The sequence below is a fragment of the Rousettus aegyptiacus genome, unplaced genomic scaffold (assembly GCF_014176215.1).
Source record: "Rousettus aegyptiacus isolate mRouAeg1 unplaced genomic scaffold, mRouAeg1.p scaffold_m13_p_6, whole genome shotgun sequence".
Lineage (NCBI taxonomy): Eukaryota > Metazoa > Chordata > Mammalia > Chiroptera > Pteropodidae > Rousettus > Rousettus aegyptiacus.
The window spans coordinates 105,675,372-105,686,026 of NW_023416309.1; the positions used below are offsets into that span (position 1 = coordinate 105,675,372).

General features: G+C 38.9%; 1 protein-coding gene across 1 annotated transcript; it reads left to right on the forward strand.

Moving 5' to 3' along the window:
• The first annotated feature begins 205 nt into the window (after window positions 1-205).
• Window positions 206-10,297, forward strand: APOH (apolipoprotein H). Its single transcript, XM_036223598.1, has 8 exons — window positions 206-341; window positions 726-902; window positions 2,871-2,967; window positions 4,234-4,310; window positions 6,136-6,324; window positions 6,435-6,614; window positions 8,205-8,402; window positions 9,767-10,297. Exons 1-8 carry the CDS (start codon window positions 281-283, stop codon window positions 9,820-9,822), a joined length of 1,035 nt encoding a protein of 344 aa, XP_036079491.1. The 5' UTR covers window positions 206-280; the 3' UTR covers window positions 9,823-10,297.
• Window positions 10,298-10,655: the final 358 nt, after the last annotated feature.

Consider the following 10,655-nt stretch of genomic DNA (forward strand, 5'->3'; position numbering starts at 1 on the left):
TCTATCAGAGGCAGTAATTGACTGTTTTGTGCCTTTAACACACATGTCATGAAGACAGAAACCCATCTACCAAAGATTTCACAACAGACCCACAGAAGCGAAAAGTAAATGATTAAAGAACATAGGCCTCAGAGTTCCCTTCGAATCATGATATTTTATCTTCTATTTACAGAGATGAAAGTGCACCAAAAAATAGTTAATATTTAAGCACTTTTATATCTGCATCTCTCTTTTTGGTAGAGGAAAGCCACTTTGGTGGTGCCAGTGAGAATCGTCCACAATGATTTCTCCATTGCTCGTCTTATTCTCCAGTTTTTTCTATGTGGCTGTCACAGGACGGAGTAAGTACTCTTTGTTTTTGCAAATATAATTGACATACCCAACACCCTAGTATATACAAGGGATTGCTAATAACAACTTTAATTCTCTTTAGGCTGGATGCTAGAGAGACTGCATTGATACTTACTCTTTAATATCGCCACGTTTAAAGCTTCTCCATAAGATAACCAATTTAAGCGTCAGCGTACTCACTCGTGAAGTGGGGATAATGATAGTACTCTTTGGTGGGTTGTTGAAGAGAGTCGTCGAAATATGGCACAGACGAAGTATTTGGCACAGAACTTGTTATAGTTATTATTGGCAGCATTAAACAGTTTTCATTTCTGTGCTAGCTAAACTTAAAAATGCAAACACAGGTTTCTTAACTGCTTTGTGCTTTATTTCAGCCTGTCCCAAGCCAGACGATTTACCATTTGCCATCGTTTCTCCCTTAAAAACATCCTATGAGCCAGGGGAGCAGATAGTGTACACCTGCCAGCCGGGCTATGTGTCCCATGGAAGCATGAGACGGTTTACCTGCCCTTTCACAGGACTTTGGCCCATTAACACGCTGAGATGTAGACGTAAGTCAGCGCCGGCTCGCACACACATCCTCTCCCCTCATCTGGATTCTGGACATTTTGGGGGATAACCCAGGGGGCAGCGGGCCAGGAAGCTGCAGAGAGGAGGGCTGTGAAGAAATGAGAGAATGTGGGGGCTTCTCCGTGGGGGAGGAGACGAAGGGCAGTAGGTGCTATTTAAAGAGGAGGAGATGAGCTTGGCCTGGAAATAGGGGAGATGTGAGAAAGAGACCTGGTACGATAAAGAGAGATGAAAACACTATAGAAGCGAAAAGAGAAGCGCACATACTCCGAAATTTAAGCAGACGCATGAAAAAATAAAACACAAGGAAGCATCGTATTTTTAGACTTTGCTTCGAAATGAGAGCGGGTTGAATAGTTACTGAAAAGGCAATGAATTTTGTTTAAATTATGTCCATATTATATGTTATATTTATAATAAAATATATATTATATATTATATTAGATTAATAACATAATGCAGACTATATACACATAGATCTCTTGATTTATAGTAGATGGTTGATATTTTAATTGAAAAAATTATGTAGGTTTCATGTATACAATTCTATAATACATCATCTTTATACTGCATTGTGTGTTTACCACCCAAAGTCCAATCTCCTTCCTTTACCATATTTTTGATCCTCTTTGCCTCCTCCTACCCCCTCCTTTCTCTCTGGTAAACACTAAACTCTTGTCTGTGTCTGAGTTTTTATTTGTCTTGTTGGATTGTTGCCTTCAGCATTATATTTCATGTACGAGTGAAATCATATGGTTCTCAGCTTTTTTCATCTGACTTATTTCACTTAGCATAATAATCTCAAGATCCATTCATGTTGTTACAAAAAGTAGCATTTCATCTTTTCTTATAGCTGAGTAATATTCCTTTGTATATATGTAGTACATCTTTATCCAATCATCTACAGTAGGACCCTTTGGTTATTTCCATGGTTTGGCCACTATGAATAATGCTGCAATGAACATAGAGATACATATTTCTTTATGAACAAATGTTTCCAAATGTTGGGGGTAGATACCCAGAAGACGGATTGCTGGGTCATATGGTAACTCTATTCTTAATTTTTTTGAGGACGCCCCATACTGTTTTCCATAGTGTCTATACCTCTTTACATTCCCACCAGCGGTATATGAGGGTTCCGTTTTCCTCACGTCTTCTCCAACACTTGTTGTTACTTGTCTTGTTGATGATAGCTATTCTAACAGGTGTGAGTAGATCGTTGGTGGTTGCTTTTATTCATTCACATAGTTCTGTGATATCATGTTGGCATAAGTTTTGACAATCAAATACTGAATAATTGACCAGATGGGATTTCTAGCAATTTTATATAGAAGTTAAGCACTAAAAATAACTATATGGACCTATCTGGGCTCTGGTTATTTAGGTCATTTGGAGATGACCATTGTGAAAATTACATACATTTGTACAAGTGATTTTAATATACTTTTTGATTAAAATTGACCACACATAATTTTTAATGAAAAACCACTATAATATCATTAGGGAATTTTTTTCTTTTAGTCAGCCATAACTCTGGAACACTATTTCATTTTTCCGGTTATTTTCCATGCATATATTTTTGCATTATCGCACAGAGCAGATATTATTTTGCATTTTTCCTATTTTCATCAGCATATCAGAAACACTGACTGTGTCTCTATGGTTTTCATAATCAATATTTTATTGGCTGCATTATAGTTCGACTGTTGACTTACCATCATTAATTAAAATAATGCCCCGATAGTGAACATTTAGACTGTTCCATTCTTATTCTTATAGGTAACAGTGTAATCAACACCTTAGTGCACATATCATTTGACTTGAGTTATTGTCTCAGAATGGTTACCAATAAAGTTATCGGATTGAAAGATAGAAATTAGTTTATATGTTTTTTGTTTTAATAGAAAATTCTATAAATAGATATTTACCTTTTTCTCCTTAAATCACAGCCAGAGTATGTCCTTTTGCCGGAATCTTAGAAAACGGAGCTGTACGCTATACAAGTTTTGAATATCCCAACACGATCAGTTTTTCATGTAACGCTGGGTAAGGATGAGTGACTGAGTAGCTGTGTCCTCAAGCTAAACCTCACGACTGGTCCATATTTTATTTCTAGCCTTTAAGCTGGACTCACTGAATATAAATCACTGAATACGAATGTTCAATGTTGTTGAAGGGGCAGAGTAGAAGGTAGAGATTATGACAATTAGTGAAATATATCTAATTTTTCTGCTCCTGATTAGTTACTTATCTGAGGATGTACATCGACGTGATTGAAACTGGATGATGATTCCTTATCATCTCTGGGCCAAATCTTGACTTGAGGGTTAAAATACTTTAGGAATTAGATTTGGGCTTTAGTCATGGGGCTAATTTGATAGACTGACCTGGTATTCCCTAGAAGCGAATTTTATAGAGAAAGTTGGGAGTATGACAGTGTAAAACAGAGTTCTCTTAAATCACCTAATGCAGCACAACATTCCCAGGAAGAAAGCTCTTGTAGTCAGTAACATAGCTCATCTGCCTTATCAGAAAAAGATGCCATCAATACCATTGTAATAGCGTGTTGGCTGTAGACGAGGGCAAAATTTTACTGAGGATCCTTGTTTGGGATTGGAAATTAAGAAATACTATGTGTGATAAAGAAATGTAGTTTTTTCATCTGAAACAGTAATTCGCTGATGGTTCTGATGATAAACAATATTGAAAAAATTGGCTTCAGGGACAGAATGTTCCATTTTCCACGGAAATAAGACTGCATAGTTTCTTTGTTTCTTCGTTTTCAAATCTGAAATCTTTGTTTTCAATTACAGTTGACACACAGCATTACATTAGTTTCAGGTGTACAACATAGCAACCAGGCATTTATAGAATTACAAAGTGATCACCCTAATAATAGGCTGCATTGTTTTTTACACACCCGTGTCACTAGGCTCTCAGAAAATGGAGGGTAGAGATTACTCAGTTTGATTCACTTTTGTGATCCTGAAAAGAAAATGGTTCTTTGTTTTATATAAGAAGCAGTTAACTTAGCTAGCTGGTTAGAAATGAGGGATTTGGGAGTTTGGCTTCTAGACCCACAACCCGCAGAACCCTCTCTGCCCCACCCGATTCTTCAGCGATTCACTTGGAGCATTAGGTTGGAAGGCTTGATGAGCCTTAGATGAGTGTCAGGCTCCTCGAGGAAACAACATTATAAAACGGGAAAGAGGTCAATAGTATTAATCTGAAGCAGTGCTCAAAGGAGAAGACATTTGAGATGCTCTCGATGGATTATTTTCCTGCTTGATGGATCACATTTTCCTTTTGCAGGTTTTATCTGAATGGAACTAATTCTGCTAAGTGCACTGAGGAAGGAAAATGGAGTCCAGACCTTCCTGTCTGTACCCGTGAGTCTGTGGGTCCCAGTTATGGGGAAGGTGACCAGTTGGTTTTAGCCTGGTTTTAGCACTGTAAATTCCATGCCCCAGAAACGGTTCCATCTCAGCTCCGTGAGATGGTTGGTCGCCTTTATGGGGGAATGTTCGTTCTAATAGCATCTTACTCTGGAGGATGGAACAACCGCTTTGGAATGCCAGAAGGGAAGCATGCTACTCATAAACATGTTTTGCATCCTCCACCTGACGGAGCCAGTGGTTTCTGGGTTTATTCATTCTAACACTCCCACGATGTTTGGGCAGGGGCTCGGACGTGTGTGGCATTGGTCTACCAGGGGCCACCACCAGTTGACTGGAAGAACTTTTGGAAACAGTGAGATCAAACACCTTCTTTCCACTCTGGAACCTCATTCATTCATTCACTCATTCATGTATTCAATAAACACGTACTGAAGGCCTACTATGTGCCACCTCCTGTTCTCAGCTGTGAGGCTACGAAGCCAAGGGAGACTTAATTTAGCTCTGCCTTAGTAGTGATAAGGGAGACAAGCAAGGTCACCTTCACAGTAAGCTGAGAGCCTATCGAAGGTCCCTGCATCCTAAAAGCTGATTGAGTTTCCTCCCAAAGTCACTGATGATTTATTTAGGGAATGCTCAGCTGAGCCACCAGGGTAAGCTCTGGAGTTTACTTATATAGGGAGGGGCATCCTTACATTACCTAACTTGTGATTTATGTAAATCTAATCTTTGACCGGCAAGCCCAGGCATTACAATAATAGTTACGGATTTTTAACATTTCAGTGAGGTCTGCCTTAGCAAAAGCAAGTAGAAAGGCAAAGCAATTTAAAATAAACACTAGTTGAAAAAACCTACACTATGAAAAACAATTTGGGGGATGAATTAAGTAGAGTTTTTTTACTCAGCAGTAGGAATCACCATGGGTCCTATAGTTTCCCTTTTTAAGCAGATTTGTATCTATTTTGTAAAGTCATTTTTTTCCTTCTTAGTTACAAGCAAATAGATTACTTTAGCTTCAGTCTGACTGGGTGCTTCTCATTCTTCAATGTACACACGAATCAACTGGGCATCTTGTTAAAATGCAGAGTCTGCTTCTTGGTTCTGGGGTGCAGTTTGAGCTTCTGCATTTCTAGCAGACTCCCGGGCAATGCTCATGCTGCTAGTTTGTGAATCACACTTTGAGTCGCAAGGCTCTAGACAGCCCCAGTCAAATCACAGATTGGTCTGCACTAACTTCCATTATGTTTGGATAACTTTCCCTGGGCTTGTTGAAACTCCATGCTAGTTGGGTTGGGATGACAATCTATACCGTTTCTCTGTGTAAAGCAACTCGTAAAAGCTCTATACATACAGATTGCAAAAGGAGGAGGTATTCGGTAGGAACAAACGAACCTAAACCAGCAGCAGAACACAGATGTCACAAATACTTTGCGCCAAATTGCTGTCATCAGCGATAATTGCAGGATGACCCTTCAGCAATGTCCTCCACCAATTCTGACTTCCAGAAACATCTTCCAAGGTAGCATTTGGATCAAAAATTTTATGGAAATCTAACCATTGTGTCATTATAAAAGGAAAATCAGCAGTGGTGAGACTTAAATGTACTTCATTTTTTAGTTTTTTGACTGATTCGGACCTTTGATTTTCAGATCGTATTTTCTTATTTGGCTTCTACAGTTGATGACTTTTACTCTGGCAACTGATTAAATTTTGCATTTTCTCGACTTCATCTTCAGATTTTTTTTTTTCCTTTCTGGAAAGAATATATTTGAAAGCCTTCACCATTTTCATACAAATGATCGTTTTTTCCTTTTTCCAGGGATGACCTGTCCTCTCCCTCCCACACCTAAGTTTGCAGAGCTCAGTGCTTATAAGTCGTTGGCTGGGAACAGAACCCTTTATGGAAACACGGCGACGTTTAAGTGTTTGCCACACTACGCCATGTTCGGAAACGATACCGTTACCTGCACAGCATCTGGAAATTGGACCGCGTTACCAGAATGCAAAGGTAAGTGTGAGGATAAGAGAAAATCATTACAATTGTGCAGTTCCCATTTTTGGAAACTATTGAAAATTCCGCTATTTATACTATGTCTTCTTATTGAATAAACTTTTTAGAAGTAAAATGCCCTTTCCCATCAAGACCAGACAATGGATTCGTGAACTATCCAGCAAAAGAAGCACTTTATTACAAGGATAAAGCCACGTTTGGTTGCCACGATACATTTGTCTTGGATGGCCCGGAAGAAGTAGAATGTACCAGATATGGAAACTGGTCTGCACAGCTAAGTTGTAAAGGTATGAAATATGGGCGAGGTCCTAAAATGTCTCTGAATTAAAGGATCATCTTTATTTGGCGTGTTCATGTTCCAATCATTTTCCACTTGCTGCTCAGACTTGCTTCACAGCTATTGGCTTATGAAATACTTTAGGCTTAGGACTCACATGTGCGTGGGGAAGCTTCATGCTTAGCAAGCTTGTATGAAACTAAACTGTATGAAAGAAACAGATTTGTGTAAGTATTGATAATATGGTGGAAGTTTGTGTAGGCTTTCTATAACTGCCTTTAAGTCTTTGCCTAGGAGCATCAGTTTCTTCTTTGTTTTAGGTGAGACTTCTCATTGTTGCAAAAAACAACCACACATTCAGGGTGGTTCAAGGAAATGGGGACTTATTATGAATGGGTAACAGGCAGTCGGATGAACATTGAGGAAAAGGAATGAAACACAGCTGGTCCTCCTATAACTTAAGAGTTGAAATTCAGGAACAATTGCTATTTTTTTTTATATCTCCGTGTCTGCGTAGTCTCTCTAATCTCCCTGTTTCTCTGCTTCCTCCCCTTGAACCTGGCTCGACTCTATATTAGAACCTCTCAACTAAAGGATTCATCACTGGTTGGCATCTTTTTCCTGAGATACTGGTTCCTTTTGGGTTAGATGTCTATCCTTTGTTTGGTCAGTGTTGTGTACTTGCAAAAAACCACAACCTAGCACTATATTTCTGCTCAGATTGCCGTGGGCTGGACAGCGTAAGCGGAAAAGGAAATTAGATATAGTAGGCAAAATGACATATGACTAGTGTCATAGGTTGGGGTCCCCTAGAAGCAGAGCGTGAGACAGATTCAGTGCAGGTGATTTATTAAGTGAGTGTCTCAAGAGAACGAGAGTGAAGCAGGTAGGATAAAGTAGGACACTGGAATATGTTTCTGAGTAAGTAGATCTGGATAGGACCTGAGAATTTGCATTTCTACCAAGTCTCCAAGTGATGCTGACGCTTCTGATCCAACTTAGTTTTGAACAAGTATGTGGGATCAGTTAAAGTCCAGTCTCAGTTTCTTCCCCCTGGGAGCTCTGGACCACGAATCCTACCCCAGAGTTGATCCCAAGGGACCTGTATTTCGGATCCCATCCGTCAGTCAGCCATTGGCTATAGGTTGCTTCCTTTCCTGACCCTGGGGGAGGGGGGCCGATTTGATCACCTCCTGGGAGAAGTAGCTGAAGGCAGTTTTCAAAGAAAGGAACACATTTGTGAGTTGTCATCACAGTGGCTGGTGGGTGGGAACACTGGCTCAGTAAATGGATTCTGAGTGGGCCAGTGTAGGCTTATATGCAATGGCAATATGAGTTCTTTTTTGCTGAAGCTTCTGCTCTGACCTTCACGTGTGGCTTCTGTAGAGGAAGAAAAGGCCATCTTGGAATCCACGATTAATGGTTTCATTGATAAAGAGCTGCTGTTAGCAATGATACTGGTGTGATTACGTTCAGTCTTGAAACCTTGTCTTGAGCAGTTTATTTCAGGTGTACTCATCTACTGGCTCAAATACTTCATTCTCTTTAAGAAACGCTAGCAGAACTCCTAAGTCTTGACTACAAATATTGTCTCTTTCAGCATCTTGTAAAATATCTGTTAAGAAGGCTACTGTGATCTACAGAGGAGAGAAAGTAAAGATCCAAGAAAAATTTAAGAATGGAATGCTACACGGTGAAAAAGTTTCTTTTTTCTGCAAAAATAAGGAAAAGATGTGTAGCTACACAGAGGATGCTCAGTGCATAGATGGTACCTTTGAAATCCCCAAATGCTTCAAAGGTAAGTAAGTCCAATGCTGGAACTTTTAGCTATGACTTCCATTCGCCCCTCACCATAATTGGTACCTTTTTACATAAATGTAAGGAGCCACGTCAATTTGGTCATTGGATATTTAAAAAAGAGAGGTGGCAGAAGGATTAGCAAGATGAAGCAGTGAGTTTCTCCACTTGCATAAACATTTTCCTTTTCAATTATTTTCCTTAAAACTCAAGGTAGTGGTTTTATTGATGAATATTCAAGTGAGTCATGCCATCTTATATAATTGAAAGTTAAGTTCGAATAATAATATTAAAGGAAATATCGAATATCAATAATATTTACCACCTCTTGGTCCTAAATGATGAAGAATGCACCCCAAATTACAAAGTAACTCATGACAATAGTGATTGGTTTAAGATCCAACATTTTTTTCCTTCCTTCAGCAATTCCTAGAGTTTGAAAAATACCCACTATTTATTAGAGCCAAATATTTTAAGGAAGATAGGTATGTTTGTGTGAGATAAAGAAGTTTATAATGGCCAGCATTTAGAGCTGCCACCCTTTTAAGTTTCAAGTTGGGGATTAAGTAAATTTGTCACTATGAAGGAAGACCCAGCAGAGGCTGAAGCTGTTGTTGGCTCTAGGTTTAGAAATGCTCAAGAATGTTGACAGCCCTACGTCAGCAGGCTGCAGAGGACAGAGTTGGGAGCAGATGCAGAGAAGAAAGGGGTCCGTGAAGTGGACATCTAGTGAGAGAGAAGGAATGATAACTTGTAAATAATACCTACCTCATGGGTTTGATTATTAGACATATTATGCAGGATGTGGAGTAAGTGCTCAATCCACGATAGTTATTATTATAATTATAAATAGTTAGAAATGCACCGAATAAATTGTTATTGTTCAAAACATGGCACAGCCCTGGTGCGATGTTAAATACCAAAAGTGACAAAGCACCGTAAGCCTAATGCAAATCAGTGGAAAAAATATTAGAAGAGGGTAATTAAAAAACAAACAAGCCGAACAGAGATTCGCTGATGTATTTCTTCGGGCTATTCTTCCTTAAAGTCTTCAGACAGATGCAGCTCTGTCAGTGCATTGGGAATAAATAAAGAGCCGATACAGGGATTTTTGTTTGTTTGTTTGTTTGTTTAAATATTGATTGTTAGAGTTACAGAGAAACCTTTTATTTTCTCTCTAGGAAATGCGTGCCTTTTCATTTCCCTGATGCTTTCTCATGTCACATAAACCTCACACTAAATGGTTTCGTTCATATGATTAAATTTATTCTATACATTCGTCAAGTGTATTTGACTTATTTAGCTATTCAACAAATTTAAGAAACTGTTTCTCTTAGAAATGTTTATCTTTTTCTTCCCAAACAGAACACAGTTCTTGGGCTTTCTGGAAAACCGATGCATCAGATGTAACGCCATGCTAAGCTGGTTTTGCAGATTCGAAATTAAATATCATGCTTGTATCTCTGTCCAAGGAACCTAATGGAAGTAGAAAAATAAAATGACTGAATATATTGCCTCGGTTATTGCAATGTCGCTCCTCACGGTGGCTTACTTTTCATTAATATATCTGGTTAAGAGCCCCAATATTTGGAACATCAGCTTTTCGTGGTTGTGGAGTAGAAAGTGTAAACAATTATCTGAGCAACCCAGTTCTCTTCCCCCACACTCTGCTTTCAAATGTTTTCAACTAAAACACTGTAATGCAGTGTTTTTCACAGAATAGTCTACTTATGACAAGGAAAAAACTCTATGTCCCAGAATTTCTGAGGATGGTTCAAAAATCTGCATTTATGACAAGGCCCCCAGATAATTTTTTTTGTATTCTCAATTTGAGAAGTACGGCCATAAAGGAATAAACATGATGTTTTAGGTCAATAAAACTGGACTTGAACCCTTGAGGATTGGTTTACAGAATCTTTCCTAAGAAATCTTTTCTTACCTCCTAAAATTCTGTGATCCATCACGACATTGATCTTTTATTCATATGCTATTCCCTTGCCCTTTTCTCTTTCTGTAATACATACTGGGAAAACTCATCTTCTCTAAGCCTGCACCATAGCAGCTGAATATTACTGGGGGAAAAAAAAAGAAAAACACAATTGCGCCAATAGGTTCCACTTTCAGTTTGTGAATACGAAGCGAACTTAAGCCCTCACGACCGTATCGTGTTTATCTAGTGTGCTCACTCCCCTGCTCTGCAAGACAGCTATTGCTCTTCTCAGTCCTTCTCAAGCAACCTTCCCTCTCCCCATGC

Bases quoted from the DNA above. Each gene is read 5' to 3' on its own strand.
- APOH (XM_036223598.1), top strand. From the start codon at position 281: ATGATTTCTCCATTGCTCGTCTTATTCTCCAGTTTTTTCTATGTGGCT. The intron at 903-2,870 runs GTAAGTCAGCGC...CTTAAATCACAG, and splicing joins TAACACGCTGAGATGTAGAC to CCAGAGTATGTCCTTTTGCC. The intron at 8,403-9,766 runs GTAAGTAAGTCC...CTTCCCAAACAG, and splicing joins AATCCCCAAATGCTTCAAAG to AACACAGTTCTTGGGCTTTC.